Genomic DNA, 18,823 nt, shown 5'->3' on the forward strand with positions numbered 1-18,823 from the left:
CACTCGAAGCCTCGCCACCGTGGAAGCCGAATGGACAGAAAAAATTCTCGTCTGAACGTGTAGGAGCCTCTGGTGTAGTTTGAGAAGCGCCGTTCCCTGGTCGGAGCGAGAATGGTATCACCCAGTGTCGAGATAGTCTTGCGAATAGTTTCCGGGCCACCTTAGTCCGGGATACCAAAAAGTATCCATTCTTCTCATCGAGTCCTGAAGCCGAATACTGCTCTCCTCTGACAATGCAACATCCCACAATCAGGCCAAGGGCATACATGTCAAAGTCTGATGACCTCGAACTATCGGCATTACAACGAGATCGACACGGTCTACACTGGGGAAGTTTTACGCAAGTTCTCCACTGGCTACGCTCACCATCGATCCATCCCCACACCAAAATTGAATCTGTTTCTGGGAGGACGACAAGTGAAGAACGGTAACGACAGGATGCCACCACCTCTCCGCTATGCGGCTGCCTGGCGCGCTTAGCACACAGCCTCCGGATGGTCGCAATATCTGCTGCGCGATCATCGGGGTTAGCAACCATGATACTGGATGTTTCAGATGTTCCCTGGTGCGGAACCAAACTTTCGACGATGGAAGTGCCATCATGGCAATGCTTCTTTTCGTTGTACGGACAGGTTGTCATCGGCACAGAGTTAGGCCGGGGAATGATGGGTATATTGATACTTATTAGATGCGTGGGCTCGGCCAGCCTACTGTTCTAACTTTACTTATCCTTCGACCTGCGGCGATGGATGCTGCTGCGAAGTCGCCATTGCCGGCTGCACATGCTAGATGGAGATGGTAAGGAATACACTTATACCATTCGATTGTCGTGAGAATCTTGAGATGACACAGGAAACTAAGGACTGAAAAGGAACCCTGCTGGTCTGAGCCTTGGCTACCTGGCTGTGTTAAGAAACCGCCGAGAAAGGGGAGATTGAGAGGTCAAGGTCAAGGGCGCTAGGGATTTGATTGCAGTGGAGAACTCTGGCTCTTGCTGAGTTTGGTCAGATATTCTCAAGGAAGAACCAATGAAGAAAGATTAGAAGTACATCTCATAAGCCTTCGCCGCATCCAATATCATCTTATCGAAAGGAATCCAACCCTGCCCAGTGGCCTTTGAAGCCTTCGTCGCGTCAACCCTTCGCGACTCGGGTGGCTCGCCGTAGTCTTCCAAATATCCCTTCCCTGGCTCACCCTCTTTGATAATGTTAGCCCTATTGGGGTACGCTTTTCTCAGCAGGTCGCAATAGGCTTGGATATTGGCAAAGTTGCCATTTCCGCCAGCAATGAAGCGCTGCCCGTCAGCCACATCAGGCCGATCGGCGGCGAACACAATGAGCCGACCGACATCGCGGGCATCGACGTGCGTCCCGTTTCCAGGTCCAACTGGCGGAACCTCCTCGCCGCTCATGACGCGGTATGCGACGATGGCGGTGTCGCTCAGCTTCTTGGGGTCCTCGGGGAGGATCAGCGGCGGCCCAGCGACCCACACGGGGTTGATCGCCGTCATGCTGAAATGGATCCGTCCTTGGTTCTTTTCCTTAAAGTCCCAGAAAGCGCGTTCCGCCTTGACCTTGCTGGCGCCGTAGATCTGGTGGCCCGTCGCCTCGGTGCCCGCTTTCGCGAGGATCTCCTCCGCCTCATCGTTCCAGTCCGCTTCCGTGACGACGCGCCCTTGGAATTTGGGGCTCGAACCCCGGATTGCCACGATGGAGGACATGTACACAAAGGACTTTAGCCCGGTCACCTTTGTCGCCGATTCCAGGATGCCCAGGGTGCCCTGCACGGCGGTCCCCAGGACCTGGTCGACGTTTGTGTTGGTGAAGTCGACGGGGCTCGCGAGGTGGGCTATGGAGGTGACACCTTGGACTGCTTCGTCAAAGGCGCCTGGGACTGTGATGTCCGGGACGATGGTTGTTGATAATTGGCCGGATGCGGCTTGCGAGGGTAGAGCGGCCGTGAGCTCCGCTGCGGACCGGGGGGATCTGACGGCGCCGCGGACTGAGTAGCCGGCCAGGAGGAAGGCTTCAACTGTTCGGGCTCCAATGAAGCCATTCGCGCCTGTGACGAGGGCTAGGCCTTTTGTTGACGACATTGTTGGGACTTGGTTGGGATCTGTTGAGATGAGAGAGAAATTACACCAAACGATCGTGGACAGTCAGCTTTTAAGTATCAGGTTTGTTGATCTTCGTTGCTGGATGGCAATCCTGTCGTTAATGCTGTGAAGCTCCTCACAGACCCCACATGAAGTAGGTCGAACTAGGTTTGCGTGGTCTGAGCCCGGCTTTAAATGCTATCTACGGTGCAATGGACTGATGGTCTTATCGCCAGGTTATCCCCGTGCCTTTGTCAGACATTCTTTCATGGATACAGTGATGACGGCTTGTTCCTAGCGTGCTGCGTGGCGCTTTCGGTCAGATTTCGGCGCGCGGTAAGAGCCGCGCTCATCTACAAATGGGCACGGCGTTATGGAGGCATGATGACAAGGAAACAACATTTCACCTCTCATCGCACAATTCTTGCTGATACTTAACAGCATCATGGAACACTTGAGTTTTCTTCTTATGTTGTTCAACTGCCGTTGTCGCGTGAGCTGCTATCTAAATGCCTCTCCCAAATTTAATTCCGGTAGCCCAATCCCTTAAATACCGAATTCTCCCATTATTTGCCCCGTCCTACAGCCTCACAGACGGCCAGCTGCGCGTTGTTGGCATGAGAACCGGTTGAGATCATCTTGGCCACTTCCTCATCATCATACGAAGGCCGGACCTTGCCCACCGTCTTGAACTCCGACCTCGGCCGCCTGACGATGATGCCCTTCCACGCCTCGCCCAGCGCGCCGCCGGCGCCGGCCTGCCCCGTCCTTAGGGCCTCAATCGACCTCCGGCGCTCCGAGAGAAGCTCGTCCTCGGCCTCACAGAGTATCAGCTGAGCGAGAGCAAAGTGTTCTCCTTGGCCCGGACGGCCGGGTGGGTGAAGATGCTCGGCACGCAGGCCCTCCCCCCAGAGATCTCAGTGTTGCGGCCCATGCCGTGCAAGGTGGGGCTCTCGAAGATTATGGCGGTGCCGGTAGACGCCTCGTAGGCGAGGGTGCTCTCGCTGGTGAAGATGTTACGCGGGCTGACGTTCTTCTCGTGCGAGCCGGGGAAGGTGTGGGTGCCGCGATTCTTCTCGGTGAAGTTGCACGGGAGCAAGGAGATGTTGAGGGCAACGGGCTTGGTACGGCCGTGGCCCATGATGCCTTGGTCGCAGTGACGGACCTGGGGCATGCCTCCGGGACGCGTGATGTTGATATGCTGACGGGGTGTTAGCCTTGGTTCCATGTCCCAAGCAGGTTCGAGGTCCCGAAAGAGGTTTCAGGGGGTTCTCTCGTTCTAGGACCACAGCAGGAGTTTGTTACAGCAGAGGTATAACGGCACGACCTCATCGATCAAGGGGTGATTCAGCCCTTGCCTCAGACCAAGGAACTTAGTACCGTCGATTGAGAGCTCCTTATAACGCATGAACTTGATTTCCCGGACGCCTTTGTCATTCACCTCATCCAGAAGCTGAACGCTCCGAGGACCTTGACAGAAGATGGCGTGCTTCGCCTAGTCGGGTTTGAAGTTTGGCCAGCGGGGGTCAGCGGCATGAAATGCTCGTCATGTCCACCACCATCCCGCCATGGCTGTTTTGCATGTTGACTTTGAAAAGTGGATGCCATTTCGGAGTATAAGAGTTTTGTTGATTGGTAATGAGGACTATAGTGAGGAAGACTCTTCGCTATTGTATATTCACCATTTTCTCACTTAACCGAGATAGTCTTCAAATCCACAATAAGCCACTCCTGAGTCCTTGACCCTCAAATCCGCATCAGACATCTCAAACGGGGCCCCGCGGAGATACAACGCTATTCACCAAAAGTCAGCATATTCACTCAGAGGACCCGGTGTGACTTGGCCGTAAGTGAGAACTTAAATGATGAGCCGGTCATGAACAGGATTATCAAACCAGAAAAGAAAATGACCCTGTCGGTGTCGATGCCGCTCCAGCGTTTCCAGCAGCTTGACGACGGCCCATCCTTGGGAATCACATACAAAACCGGCACGGTCACCTGAAAGAAGAACGGCCCGAAGCTATCCCTTCTCACAACGGCTCGTCCATCCGGTTTACCACATCCAGCGTACTGGGACGTCATAGAACCCCTTGGAATCCGTCTCCCGCACATCAAATCTTGATACCAGGAATCGGCAACCAACCGTACACACAACAAACACCAGTACTCCCTCGAAATCTCCCGAAATCAGTGAGCCATGGCGGAAATCCCTCGCCTCATCTGTGTGGAACGGACCGAGCACGGTATCCTCGGTAAGACGGTGGTTGAGAGAGTCGACGAGCAGTGAGAGGCCGAGCACGTCGGAGAGGAGGGCAAACTCCTGCCGCACGCCAGTGTAGGTCTCGCCGACATCTGCCAGGAAACCGATGGCGGTCTTCTATTCTGCCGTCTTGAGGCGGGACCTCCCTGGCAAAGTCATGGAGGCGCGTTTCTAGTCTCTCCAAGGAGGGATCGCGTGCGGAACATCTGCGCATTTGAAGTTGATGTTGTGGACGTTTTCCATGGTTCTGTCTATTATCGTGTACTTGAGTGAAAATGTAGAAGTTCAATGTCAGAAAAGGGCATTTTTGGCAGGATGAGACAGAGTGAGATTCGAAACGAGTCGAATAAGATCTCCTTTGGAAAGCAGGCATAGAGCAGGCCAGAGGCAAAATGCATTTAGCCTTGATATCAGAGCCGCCTCAAAACCAAAAAGGTCAACACTTGTGATATTCTCTCACAGGAGCCTATGAGAAACTCCTCCCAAGGACCACACCCTCCCGCAGATCCCGATAATGATATGTGGGGAGGGGCGTGGCCAAGATTTCCACCAGAGGTGGAATAGCCCGAGAGAAGGACATCTCGCACAGCTAAATCCTGCAAACCCAAGAGTTCGGTACGTGCCAAGAAAGCTCACCTACACTTGTGGATCTATAATGCGTCTTCTCACAAAGAACCACACAAAGCCCCTCCCCTGCCGTGAAACTAGCGTCACCCGAACTGTCTCTCCCGACATCATCCCACTTTGCTACCCCATAATCTGATATGTCTCTGGACATCCCGCACTGCCACTTTCTGGAGAACATATGCCACTGAGGTTCTCCACAGTTGCCGCGGAGAGGGTTGCTTTCAACTACGAATATAAGTTCTTGAGATCCCACTAGGAGGGTTCCATGATGCGGCAGCGAATGGATATCAGGGTAACTCAGGAGTGTCTCAGTAATTACAAGAGAACCCACAAAGATTTGACGAATTGTAACCAAAACCTATTGGTAACTTACTTCTCTCGTCTTTTCCCAAAATCTAATCACCTCAAAAAAGAGGAACTAAATTCATAAAGGGATTCTTTTCGTTCGACTTCGCCAGACATGACATCTCACCAAGATCATGGTTTGAACCAGATAAGCTCCTCACCGCTTCACGGCACAAATCAAATGGACCACTTACTACCTTGGTATCTACTAACAACATCCTTTAAAAAACAATGATGATCGTCGTCGGCACCGGAGTCACAGGCCTAGCCCTCTCCATCCTCCTAGCCCGCCACAGCATCCGCATAGAATGCCTCGATATGGCCTCATAGCTCGAAACCCAGCCCCGCGCGACCCGCCACGGCCCGGCCGTAAACCGAGTCCCCCAGGATGCCGGCCTGCTCGACCGAGTCCGCGAGCACGGCATTGAAACAGGTGGCGCCCGATGGAGAAAGCCGGACGGCACGGTGTCTTTCGCTGGAGTTGCGACGTAATTGTATGATTTTTGGTCAGTGTCCAATACCTTTACTCTTTGGTAGGGATGGAACACACGGCGTTTCCCACCCCTTTTCTCTTAAGAAGTAGTGCTCTCTAACATCTTGGCTTTCCCTCGGCCCCTTATTCACTAGCGGCATGGGTCTCACAGGTGGTCTAGTCGACGCAGGCGATCTCTTCGATTGCTTAGCAGGCATTCACGAGGGCCGGGGCCGACTCAACAAGTACGACCATTACCGACGAGAAAAGTCCAATGAGTTCCACCAATCCGGTCTCCGAGGCGAACCTCGAGAGGACAGCATCGGATCCGGACGAAGTGAAGGCCCACGATGCGGGACTCGTCGCGATGCGCGAGGCGGACAAAGATTGATGATGCTTTCATCGCCTTCTAGCTGGCCTGATTGCTTGCCGCTCTCTTTGGTAGCTTTCTTGGGTGATTCTGATATGTGACTTGTATAGTGTATGCTGGCGCTGGTGCATAATACGACGCAGTATTATAAAGGTAGCGTTGTTTGAAGTTGAAGATTCCTGACACATATTCGGTGTCTTCATAGCCGATCCCCCATAGACCAGGACTCAAGAAAGGACTGGTTAGATGCGTATCGTCACAGTTGAAAGATTATACGTCAAAGAGGACTAAATGCGAGTATCTCAAATAGTAGCATCATGCTTCAACGTTCAAAATGCACCAGTATGAAAGACGTTTTCGAATGATCTCCACTGCTGATATACAGACGCATGTATGTATCAATAACCTAAAGGGTCCACCCGGAAGGCTGGCTATTGTGAACATCCTCATAATCTTACAGACGAATGCGGCACCTCGCCAGAGATGTGAAGGACATGCATGAATAACGTGACAGAGCCCTCCAGATAACGAGGGCCTTCGAGACGTAATGCCCGGGCGTCCGTTCACGCAGGACTCTTTACCATGACGCCGTCAACTTTGACAGCTCACCCACCCCCCCGAGCAGCACCGTCGCAAGCCAACCACTCGGTTCCGTCGCGACGCGAGATTTCGTCGTCTCCGTATGCACCGACGGGTACCCCGACGCGATGGCCCCCAGCTGAGAATTGCAGATACGAGCCGCACTCGGAGGAGGTCTCCGAAAGGTGGCGATAGTCACATTGCTCGTGTGTGCTCGGAGCACGAACATTTTTTGCTTGAAACCTGCTAACTTCAAGAGGTGAGACGGATGGGAAGAGTCAAGCCAACAGGTGGAGCATTCCGGTTGCCGAAACCGTAGTTCTAGAGAAACCTTAGTTCTAGAAGACGACTGCAGCATGAAGTGACCTAGAGCTCGACGCTACAGGCAAGAGACTGAATGTGGTCACAAGCGGAGTTGGGGATCGATAAGCAGCTGTGGACCGTAATTAGGTACAACTTGCGCAATGCGCAAGGGAGGAAGGTGAACAAGTCATGTAGCCAACTTGAGACCGAAGTTGGGATGGGCCTTGCAGTGGGGTGCCGCCGCGGACGTGCCAGGACCGAATAGACGGCGCTGACAGCAGGCGACGTCGTCTCGAGGACCACGGAGAGGTGGCTCGCGGGGATGATCTGGGGAGTTGCAGCTCGCTTCGCATGTAATGCGATATTTGACTTTTCAGCCGAACATGGAGGGCGTTGGCGATCTACTGATCGAGTGAGCCGGCCCATCCTCAGAAGATCATGATCCCGGAGCTGCAAGTTGGAAATGACAGTTCTCGAGTGACCCGAGCTGTTGTGAGAAATCTGCTCTAGTCTCTCGAGATATTGCGCTATTCAACTTATGGACAGCGTGTAACCCCAACTGCCTTGGTAAGATTGGCTGACTGATAGAAATCCTCGTGCTTCGACACGAAGGGTTGACACGCTAAGAGGGGGCCCGTGGAGGCACCGTCTCAATGCCGGGTTGGCGGCGAAGGGGTAAAAGCTAGATGCTATTGAGCGATCCGCCGAAGGCTATTCGCCATGCAAGCACGCAGGCAGGCTGTGGAATGCGAACGGGTTGCGCTTTGACACGTTGACTTGACGTTGGAGGTGAAGGGTCTAGTTGACGAACGCCGGCAAGCAAACTGATGACATGGAAGCTCGGTCGGTGTGTTTTAGGTTTTGTCAATTTAGCGCGAACATCAATCAGGATGGGGGCCGCCAGTGTTGGAGATTGAGTCGCTAAAAGGCGGGCTTGGATGCGAGTGGGAATGGGGGCCCGAGCACACCTTACTTGAAGTGGGAATTGTTGGTCAATGAAGCAGGGAGAATGTCGTGTTCCGCAGATGTACAGATTGGAGGCAGAGCCGTTGGAATGCCATTGGTAACCGCCTGGCGATGACGCCGGGAGATGCTGCTCGTGGTGGTGTGGTAGCCGGGACACCTTCACCCGTTGTGCCGTTGAACGTGTTGCAAAGCATCGACGGCTGTACGAAGGCGGTGTGTTGCAGCCTCTAGTGTAGCACGAAGTTTCTTGGTTTGCAATCGCGGCTGAGCGAGGCCATTGGTAGAGCGTGTGAGGAGATGCTGTCCATCCATATACTACCGAGCCAGATGGTCAGCAACGCGTCGGCCTCGACTCCGCCGCCAAAGGTGGTGTCGGAGACTCGCAGGGCCAATGATGGACACTTATTCACCATCCTCATTAAGACATCGGCAGTTGGGGGCCAGGCAGATCAGCAAGATGGACGAATCCCTGATGACGTTTTTGGAGAGCAACGGCAGAGGAAGACGATGTCGCTGTGATCAGTAGCGCGGAACGAGTCTGCAATGCTCGAGGCGAACATGAGGACCCTGGAAGCTAGAGGTCCCTGAATGCGCCTTCATAGAATGAACATCTTTTCTCAAAGAAGGTTGCAAACGCCGTTGGTAACTTGGTAGCGATTGGTGTCGGCTGTCATAGGCCTCGTGATGCAGGTCCACGCCGGCCCCTCGCACAGCAGGCCCGCGAGGCCCAGACTATGTTCCATCCCGTCGTCCTGTAATCCCACGATGGACACTCGCTTCGCCAGCAGGCCGTCAGGTGTGGGTGGAGGTCTGAGGGCGGAGGTTTTGGAGGGTTTAGTGATGGTAACCACTGACAGGAGGGTGGGTGTTGCGGCAGGCGAATAAGCGACGAGGACGACGTGGCGGAAAAGTGGCGCAATCCTACGTATGGCACGGGCCTCTGGATGCCAGAAGTTGGTGTCTGCATCAATTCAGGGGAAGCCCATGGGTGTCTGCATGTGCTTCCAAGTGGGCGCAAATGAGTGGGCGTGTTCGCAGAGTGCGATTGGACACGATAGGATCGAGGGAGGCCGAGGCAGTGGAGGTATGCGTGGACGGGAAGAAAGGCAAAGCAAGGTCGGGCTCGCGACATTAACAGCCATGATAAGACGATTCGGCGAAAGGGATATGCCATGTTCAGCGAGTGGAAGCCTGCGGATTTTCAGTCCTTTTTTGTAAAGGTCAGTGCAGTGAATTTTTTTTTTTTTGGTGCGGCTGTGGCAATGGATGTGCTGTTGAGATCTGACAGCCATCTTCTCGGAGGCACGGAGGGTGGATGTGCCAAAGTATCCACATCGTGGGTTGGGATTATCATCAAGGGTCGGTCCCGAGAAGCATGATATGGCCGAGACCCAGGCGGCTGATGTTCGTTTTGACAGACAAACATTGTCAGTCCCGCTACAGCTCGAGGTGGTATCGGTAATGAGCATCCAGCCACGGTGGAAGACTCTGTGCCGTCTTTCCCCCTCCAAGTCATCAACGCTTGGCGACGGCTTCACGAACCCCGACGGCGGCCTGGGGCCCCCTTGGAACTGGCTTCTCTTTTGGGGCGAGAGCAGTGGTGGTGGGATGGCTGCATCTTGCATTACCCCTGCAGCCCTGTCTCCTCTTGTCCCCTTTTTCTGGACAATTCTGGTTGGCGCGGTGGAAGAGGGATAGCGCAGACGTGACAGGGTGTGACCCGTCAGAAAAGGAGGCTAAGGTAGGTAGTCCAAGGCGGCAAGTCTGCCGTCGGCCAGTGTCAAGTTGTCTGGCGCTTGTGGTGTCTCGTGTCTCGTGTCTCGCAGGCCGGCTTTGTGTTGAAGTGCCACGACGGCGTCTACTATGTATAGTACGGTCTGAAAGTTTCCGGTGGCATGGGTTCTTGTTGATGATGGTTGTAGCAGATTGCTGCTTCTGCAAAGACAGGTTAGGATCAATGGCGCGAAGTGGTTGCTGTCCAAGGGCCAATGTCGTTCTGGAAATTAGCATGACGGTGATTGGTAGGCTTGCGGGCGCCAGGAGGGAACTGGACGTGCTCTGCAGGAAAATGGAGGTGAAGCGGTTAAAGCTTTTGTTTCTCGCGGGCGGTAAAAATGAACAATTTGAAGACCTGATTGAAGTAAGAACGGAGCATTCTTGAGAAACCAAGAAATCAATGCTACCAAAAACAAAAGAAGAAAGGAAGGGGGGGTAAAAGAAAAGGCCAAACTTGAAAGCAGCGAAAAGGAGAACCCCTGCAGGAGCAGAGGACTCTTTACATAGCACCAATTTGGGGCCCGGGGGCCGGGGGCCGGGGGTCTGGGGGGGGCTTTCCCAATGTTCCCCGATGACATGGAAGGTGCGTCGTGAGTCGTGACTCTTGACCACATGTCGCAAAGCCAGTGGCAAGTCCAACTTTTCTGGGGGTTAATGACCCGACGAGGAAGCTTCAATGCGTCGAGTCTTTCCTGTTTTCTGGGTTGCGAATACGTACTTGCTGTGTTATAGGGCAGGTAAGGTGAGGTAAGGTAAGGTAGATGAGGAATGAGGCAGGTGCAGTTCAAAATTCAGGACAGTAGAGGAAAGCAGGTGCCAGGCAGAAGAGCGGGGATGCATGTCGGATGAGGAGCAGGAAAGACCAACCGTGGTTCGTTGTCAATTCCTCCAGGACATCTGCGAATCCTAGGTAGGAGGTACCTTATGTACACGCAACTAAGGTAAGATACCTCACCATCCGTACTTCCATTGCCCCCGGATTAAAGTGGAAAGCAAATATTGATGCCATCATCGTCGTCCTTGTCCTCATTCAGCATCCGATACGGATATGATGATGTGGAATATTGGCGTCCGTGCTCCCTCATGCTCTTGCTCTTGCTCTTGCTCTTGCCCTTGCCCTTGCATCGGTATTGACATTGTTATTATTATCGTCTCGTCTGGTGTTTCTCTTGCCTGGGCCCAACTTTTGACAGGGACAGGGACGCATCGCAAGCCGCAAGCCGCAACACCGACCGAGAGAAGAGTTCCGTATCACTTGCATCCTGCTAACGGTACCACGATGTACCCTACCTTGGTGTGTCTGTCGTGTCGCATGCTTGGTGTAATTGCGAGCATCGCACAATGTCTGCGAATATGCAGGTCCGCACAGAGTCTCAAGACATGCAGTAGCAGCAGCAGCAGCAGCAGCAGCAGCAACACGGACGCTACGTTTAATTACCTGACAGATTACGGATCCTTTCGTGACTTTGCACAGAATTCTGCAGCTGATATCAAACATCACAAATCAAATGTCCCGGTGGGCGGGCCACAGTAATACCTGCCCGAGATATTGGCCGTTGCTCGTTGCCCTAACAGTAGTGTACTTGACTGGGCTACCTCAAGGTAAGGTAAACTCAGTTCCTGTTCCTATTCGGAGCAATCCACCACATCTCTGTTGTATATCCCAACCCCCTGGTAGCCCCCCCGGCCCGCATCAACAAGATTCCTTGTCATGCCTTGCTTGACCTAGCCTTCCTTGTAGTATCTGTACCTTAATTACCTCGACCTGAACGTGGTGCTTGCTTGCAACTTACGGGTAGCTTGGGTGCTTGGCTCCATCCCTCCTCTGCTTCCCTTCTGCTTCTTTTCCTTTTTTGCAACTTTCCCACGTGTGATTCATGGCTAATTCAGCTACTGTTCATGAATACCGTGGTAGGGTGAAAGTCAACAAACCCATCCATTCATTCATCTGTCTCGCCGCCTCCCTTCTCTGACTGCTTGTGCTTCAAGCAACCCAAGCAACCAACCACCCCGGTGAACCGGCACCGTAGAGCATCAAAACTGTGACGACTGCACACCTGCATCTACGAATACCGTCCCTTACCGCACACCATCCATTCACCTTGCCATACGCATACTACTTCGCACGCTACGCATACATAGTCTACCACGCAGACCAGACCTACGTACTTTGACGGCCAACTCCAACTAATAATAAGGTACTTCTTGACCCTAGGTCCGCCCACTGCCAACACCACCCCGACCTCTAGCACAATCCACAAGTGAACCACCACAAACATAGACACAGATATCCGTACACACACCACACATATCACACACACACCCCCTCGTCCTCGTCCTCGCTCTCGCCCTCCACCCTCGCCCTCCACCCTCCCCCCCGACGACGGCCGATCACCACCATCTGTCCAGAGCCTAGCAAGTCCTAGGTCAGGGGAAGATTGAGGGTAGCATCCATCGCCCCTTTCGGAGCATCGTACCAACATTCAAGACCCGTCACTACCCACCAACACTCGCCTACTCTGTATCCGGTCCCGATACTACCACAACTAGTACGAATACACCCTCCGGACTACGGAGACTAATACATAATCAAACCTTCCCGCGCTCTTTTTCCCGCTTTCTGCGCTCGTGGCACTCGTGGCACTCTTGGCCCTTGACTGCCCACCCGCCCATGCCAAACGGGGGAAAACGGCAGAAGCACCACGAGAAAAAAGCAACCTGAACAGCCCCCATCAGAAAAGAAACATTGCTGCAACGTCGCCCGCTAACCCCCCCAAAGAAGGGTCCAAAAGGGGACTCGCTCGAGTCTTCATTTCGGCCACTCATTACTCGGTTGGGACTCGCTCACCCGGGAGACAAAGCCGACCCCGACGCCGAACCCGGCTTTGTGGACATTGCGACGCCTGAGTAGTCCAATCTGACCGTCAGTCTGCCTGTGCAAGCCTGCCCGCCGTCTGCTCTGGTTCCTGCGAACCCGCCGGCCGACGTCGAGTGTCGACTGACTCTGGCGTAGCCATCGCCGTCGGATTGGATCACTTGACTCCTGGCGTCGCATTGGATCTGCCGCGCTGGACAATATTGGGGCGCGTCCTGACTCCTGCTCAAGCGGCCGCACCTCGGCATCGATTTGGCGCCCGCGTGGTCGCTGCTACTACTGGCGACTACTACGGCACCTTGCTGCACATGCGCCTTGCGCTTGCGCTTGTTAGGTTGAATCTGGAAATGACTTGAAATCTCTTTTCGACCCCCACGATACGCTTCCGACCCCCCCCTCCTTCACCATGTACGCCGACATCCCGAGACGTTCCAGTCGTCGCCGTCCCGACCTCAACATCAACATCTCTCCTCCACCTGCCACCCACTCGAGCAGGCCCACTACCGCCGCCGCCGCCGTCGCGTCACGAGAACCTACCGCCGCGCTTCCAGTTCCTCAGACACCGCCGAGCAACAGGAACAGGCCGCCGCCGCCGACTTCATCCTCATCCGTCGCCAAGGGCAAATCCAGCAGTTCTCGGGCACTCAGAGGCCCTGCCCTCTCTCGCCATGCCGACGACTCCTCACTAGTAGATACTCCTGATTCGCCCGACAGCTTCGACATGTCCTCGAATAAAGAGAACGATACCCCCGACCAATCTCGCCCCCGCGATTCCCACGATCTTTCCCTGTCCCCGCGGAACGTTACGCGCGACTCTCTCATGGCCAACATGCTCATGTCTCTCGACCAGTTCTCCATGGGCGGTCCAGTCGGCGGTCCCTTTGGCAGTAGCCCCCCAAATATGCAAGACGAGCCACCGCAGCAGTATCAATACGATACCGATGGAGACGGTTTCTCCAGATCAATGCGAGGCGGCCGCCCCGGTCACACATACTCTTACAGCTCCGACTTTGACGCGGACGATGCGAGCAGAATTTCCTCTCGGGGTAGAAGGAGCAACAGCAGCTCCAACTTTCAACCTGGCCTGCATCGCATCAGCAGTATGCGCGAGCCGCTGCGAAGCACCGCCAACTCCTCACGCTACATGCACTCCCGAGGCGGCAAGGGGAGCACAAGGAGCAGTAGCTCGAACAGCATAGATGCCGGCTATGCCCAAGTCCTCAGCAGCACGAGATGGGCTTCCGGCTTCGGTGGCAGATCCTCGAGCTTCGATCATGGTCATCGCCCCCCGGCCTTGCAGGCCACGCAACAACAAGCCAATGGAGCGCCATGGCACATTGAATTCTCCAATACCTTCTTCACCGACGACTACGATGCTGCGCCGACGCCTACGGTGCCTGGGGGCCCCCGACGCGTGATGCCGCCCGTGACACCCCCTGCCGCCGCCTTTCCCCAACCGCCCGCGGCCGCATCCACGCCCGCATCCGCGCATGCACCACTGACGGTGGCTGTGGAGCCAGTCGAGCCGCCGCCTATTGCCCTCGAACGCAAACGGTCGACTCGGTCCGCAAAAAGCACATCAACAAGCCGCAGGACAGACAACAACCATAACAAAAACAAGTCCAGCACCGCGCGCGAAGAAGTGCCCCCAATGCCTTCATCTGTTCCGGCATCCTCAGCTGCGCCAGCATCATCGCCAGCAACCGCACCCGTCTCGGCATTTGAGTCGGAATCGGCACCCGCGCCACACGTGGGCTACGGCAAGACAAAAGAGCCCGTGCACGCAGCTCCGATTCCGACACAGGCACCGTCGCAGCAAACAAAAGAAAAACCGGGGTTTTTCAGGCGAGTCTTCGGCTCGTCCAGAAGCAATGCCTCCAACAACCCGCCCGAGACGCAAAATTCCACAGGCATAACGTCGTCAACATCGGTGGATTCTGTTGATCAGAGGTCCGGGAACCGATCTCTGCACGTTGCAAACCAGATGAAGCCATCCGCTCCCGCCCCGCCCTCGAGGGACACGTCCTCGTCCCATTCCCATCATCACGTGTTGCAAAAGAAACCGAGCTCCTTCTTCCGTCGCAGAAAGAAGTCTGTGACCGCCGATGAGGTCCCTCCTGTGCCAGCTGCTGCCACTCTCGAGCCTCCAATGCCCCCCTTGGTGGCCCCAATCCAGTTGTCCGTCACCAAGGACAAGCTTTCTGCGAAACCTGAGCCCAGCCCAATCAGCAGTCTGCGGAGGGTTATGAACCCGTACCTTAAAGGTAGCCCGGTGACGCCAATTACGCCGATGACACCCCAATCTGCTCCCATGCAATCTGCCTACTCCGAAATGGCCTCCGATTCCGCTCCAGCTTCGCATGGCGAAAGAGCCGACGAACAACCTCGATCATTCTCCCCCGAGTACGACCCGAGTCCCAATGCACGGATAAGAGAAGTTCGTCCAGGATCTCGTGACGATGACGATGATTATCAGCCAGAGCATGAACGCCGAACCGATACGCCCACTAGACCGCCTCCAGAGCCCCCTACATCGGCCGAAAAGCGAAACAATTCCTTCCTCGACATCGATGGCAGTGACAACGAGGCAGATACTGAGTCGAGGCGAGGCAAGTCAAGAAAGGATAGGGGCCACCGGTCCGGCAAGACGAGCAAAGACCAGTCTCCGTCTCGGAAGCGCCTTTCAGACCGAAAGGATGACACCATTAGAGGCAGGAAGAACAACAGACTCGCAGTCGCTAATGCAGACTCGGATGAAGAAGGCAATAAATCAACACTAATCTTGCCAATGGAGGGTACTAGGTCCGCCAGTCGAGCGTCAGGGTCTACCACCACCGAGTACAAATCTGCGATGAGTGGCACCCCCAGTGTCCGCGTCGAAACCACGGAGAATAGCCCCAAGGTCCTCGGCACATTTGAGGCCATGGGCACCAAGCCTCTGGATGAGCCCGACTTTATCGTCGGAGACCCAACGGAAGATGATCGCCAAAAGGCCCAAAAGATCTTTGATGGTAATGAGGACTTCATCCAGAAGGAGAAGGCCGCTGCGTGGATGGGCGAAGAAGGTCCCGTTCGGCAGAGAACTTTGCTAGCGTACATGGATCTGTATGACTTTACCGATAAGAGCATTCTGCAGAGTCTCCGCTTGATCTGCGAGCGGCTTGTCTTTAGAGCAGAGACACAGCAGGTTGATCGTATCCTCGTTGCCTTTTCCAAGCGTTGGTGTGATTGCAACACCAACCACGGATTCAAGGCTTCCGGTATGTTGTCATTGTGTTCCACATCTCCCAAAAAGAGCCCAGGCTAACATGTTACAGATGTCATTCACACAATCTGCTATTCAATCATGCTGCTCAACACTGATTTGCACCTGGCTGACATCGAGCACAAGATGACACGGAGCCAGTTTGTCAAGAATACCATGACTACAATTACTCAGGCGGTGATTGAGGCGGCCCCGGATGCTTTTGAGCGACCGACGATTCTACCGGGTAAATCCAACAGCGCTCTCGGAGGCGACGAATCCAGGCCGTCGATCGAAGAGCGCTTCGTTTCGTCGCGCCGACTGTCATTCCGACCGCCGCCGAGAAACGAGGGAGACGGGTCCGGAGACCCTTGCCACGACGAGTGCGGGCCCTTAGTGAAGGCGCCGTTCGACGGTTCGATGCGAGCCTGGGAGAGCCAGGTCGAAGTCGTCCTCAAGGACATCTACGCCTCGATCCGCGACGAACGATTACCACTCTTTGGCGCCGATCCCTCCAAGAACCTGGCGCCCAACCCCCAGAGCAGCCTCTCTGTCATTGGTATGCTAAAGCGAACGCCTAGTGTTCTGAGTAAGGCCCCGTCTGAGAGTCAGGCATCTATGCGTGGGCGCATAGCTGAAAATGGCCGTGCCAATTCATCCAGATGGAATTCGAAGAGCAGGTCGCGACCTCGTATGGGCAATCCGGGCTTCTCTTCGTCGCGAACGAGCTTCGAGGACGGAAATTCCATTTGGAGCCCTACAGTTTCGTCGGCAACGTGGAGTAAGCTCTCGCTGGGCCGAACGCAAACATCGATGTCTGTGGATTCGCTCAGCTCGTCATTCCGTGGAGGCGACTATCAACAGTCCATCGGATTTGCCAACGCCCTTAGCCAGGCCGTCATCCGTGATGATGAATCCGGTCACGGGAAGGAGCCGTCCATCATGAGCGACGAACTCAAACCCGCGCAACTTCTCGACGACGAATCGCTAGAACTCGCCGGTCCCCCATGGGTAAAGGAAGGTATGGTGATACACAAGCACCACTTGGATGGCATTGAGAAGAAGGCCAAGGACCGTCACTGGAACGAGGTTTTCGCCGTCATCCAAAGAGGCCAAATGAGTATATTTTCCTTTGGCACTAATAAGACGGGACGCAAGGGCCGTGGTCGCACCGCAACCAAGGGCCCGGCCATTGTTGGAGGTGGCAATTGGCAGGAAAATGCTACTAACCTGGGCACCTTCAGCCTCCGACAGACTCTAGCATCTACGCTGCCACCGCCTGGTTACTCGAGAGCTCGCCCTCACGTCTGGGCCCTCAGCTTGCCCACGGGTGCCGTCCATTTGTTCCAAGTCGGAACTCCCGAGATCAGCAAGGAATTTGTGACCACGGCCAACTACTGGAGTGCGCGTCTGAGCACGCACCCGCTGGTTGGCGGCATTAGCAATATTGAGTACGGCTGGAGCGATGCCATCATTAACAACGCGCTCGTAACGGCCATCAACGAACAGACCGTGGGACCGTCGACCGGTCGCCAACGTTCCAACTCACGACCCGGAAGCAGTACAGCCGGAAACCCTCGACCTAGCATGTCCAGTTTCCGCTCAGCCGCTTCACTGGACCACGGTTCCGGAGGCCCTTATAGCGCATCCAGCCGCGGCAATAAGTTGCCTGGTGACAGGATTCACGTTGCCGAATGGGCGCCTCCAACTCAAAGCATGCGGCCTAGTAACCTACCAGAAGAGGAGCAATTGGAGAGTCTCCTTGCCTATGTCAAGGGCATCGAAGACGAGCTCCAGACGCACAACCAGCTTCGCAGCCCAATGTTGCTCGCCTTTACACCCCGCGGCAACAACGCCGTCCGCGCCATGGCAAATTGGGAGCGCAAGAGCGCCTACCTCCTCCGGGAGATTGTCAAGTTTAGGACATATGTCGACTGCTTGCAACAGGCTGAAGCGCGCAAGACTGAAATTTACGGAGAAAGAGATTTGGCTCGCAGAGCCGCAAGAGGGGAGTTGGATGAGGGAGAGATTGAGTTCGACGTCGAACGAGACGCGCCGATCAGGACTTAGATGGACTTGATGCATACACTGTGCTACGGAGAACGACGACGCGGGTGTTTGGATGAGAAAACATGAGTGGTTCTTGCGCGTAGAGCCGAGCCCACGACGATATGACCACATTGGACTGTAGGAGTTTGAGTTTGGGTGTTGGTTTGGCACGCATCATCTTTGGTTTTTTTTTTTTTTTTTTTAAACTTCATTTCATTTGTACAAACATAGTTTGATACCCAGACTTTTGTCAACGAGCCTCCTTTACTAGTATTTCTTCTTCTCACGAGAGGGAATCGCGAAGGAGGGGGGCGTTTTTTTCCTTCTCCTCCGTTAGTTGATGAGAGTTTCGGGTGTTTCCCTTCACTTCTGCAAGAGAGGATCATATCATGCATTGGATGACTACGGCTAGGGGAGGAAGCCCAAAGAGGGATCTCGCTGAGCGAGGAAAGTCCGCTTATGAATAGCAAACAACATGGCCTTGCTCATACTGGAGGAGTGGCTGTCTGATTAATGAGGTGTAGATAGTAATGCGGAGCAGAGGGCAACAAAAATAAATGGGAAAAAGACTTGTTGGTTTTAGTTATGCGTTTTGCGCCCTTGGTCCGGTTGATGCTCTGTGACCTTTTTTTCGAAATACAGTCTGGGTCTTAGTTCTCGGGCTTTGGCTCTCAACATTTACCCTGTGATGGCGGTTTGCTGACTAACTAACATCGGTTCGACAACGGAGGAGTCCGCATGTCAAGCAACCTAAGAAGCTACGGCAGGATCGCAACGTGAGGTAGCTATGGAGAACGACCACCTAAGAGAAGAAAATCATGCGAGGGAGAAATGAGTGGATTATAATGGACCAGGAAGGGGG

General features: G+C 54.5%; 4 protein-coding genes across 4 annotated transcripts; 1 reads left to right on the top strand and 3 right to left on the bottom strand.

The window, feature by feature from the left end:
• Nucleotides 1-1,039: 1,039 nt before the first annotated feature.
• Nucleotides 1,040-2,095, bottom strand: CORC01_13781 (NAD dependent epimerase/dehydratase; the record flags this gene model as incomplete). Its single annotated transcript, XM_022625397.1, has 1 exon — nucleotides 1,040-2,095. The coding sequence occupies one exon, from the start codon at nucleotides 2,093-2,095 to the stop codon at nucleotides 1,040-1,042; it is 1,056 nt and encodes a 351-aa protein (XP_022468100.1).
• Nucleotides 2,096-2,661: 566 nt separating this feature from the next.
• Nucleotides 2,662-4,598, bottom strand: CORC01_13782 (uncharacterized protein; the record flags this gene model as incomplete). The annotated part of the gene is made up of 4 exons (XM_022625398.1): nucleotides 2,662-2,913; nucleotides 2,964-3,296; nucleotides 4,263-4,472; nucleotides 4,560-4,598. The coding sequence occupies 4 exons, from the start codon at nucleotides 4,596-4,598 to the stop codon at nucleotides 2,662-2,664; spliced, it is 834 nt and encodes a 277-aa protein (XP_022468101.1).
• An 8,039-nt stretch (nucleotides 4,599-12,637) lies between these two features.
• Nucleotides 12,638-12,916, bottom strand: CORC01_13783 (uncharacterized protein; the record flags this gene model as incomplete). The annotated part of the gene is made up of 1 exon (XM_022625399.1): nucleotides 12,638-12,916. The coding sequence occupies one exon, from the start codon at nucleotides 12,914-12,916 to the stop codon at nucleotides 12,638-12,640; it is 279 nt and encodes a 92-aa protein (XP_022468102.1).
• Nucleotides 12,917-13,074: 158 nt separating this feature from the next.
• Nucleotides 13,075-17,982, top strand: CORC01_13784 (Sec7 domain-containing protein; the record flags this gene model as incomplete). The annotated part of the gene is made up of 2 exons (XM_022625400.1): nucleotides 13,075-15,928; nucleotides 15,986-17,982. The coding sequence occupies 2 exons, from the start codon at nucleotides 13,075-13,077 to the stop codon at nucleotides 17,980-17,982; spliced, it is 4,851 nt and encodes a 1,616-aa protein (XP_022468103.1).
• Nucleotides 17,983-18,823: the final 841 nt, after the last annotated feature.

The sequence above is a fragment of the Colletotrichum orchidophilum genome, assembly GCF_001831195.1.
Source record: "Colletotrichum orchidophilum strain IMI 309357 chromosome Unknown Scaffold_213.1, whole genome shotgun sequence".
Lineage (NCBI taxonomy): Eukaryota > Fungi > Ascomycota > Sordariomycetes > Glomerellales > Glomerellaceae > Colletotrichum > Colletotrichum orchidophilum.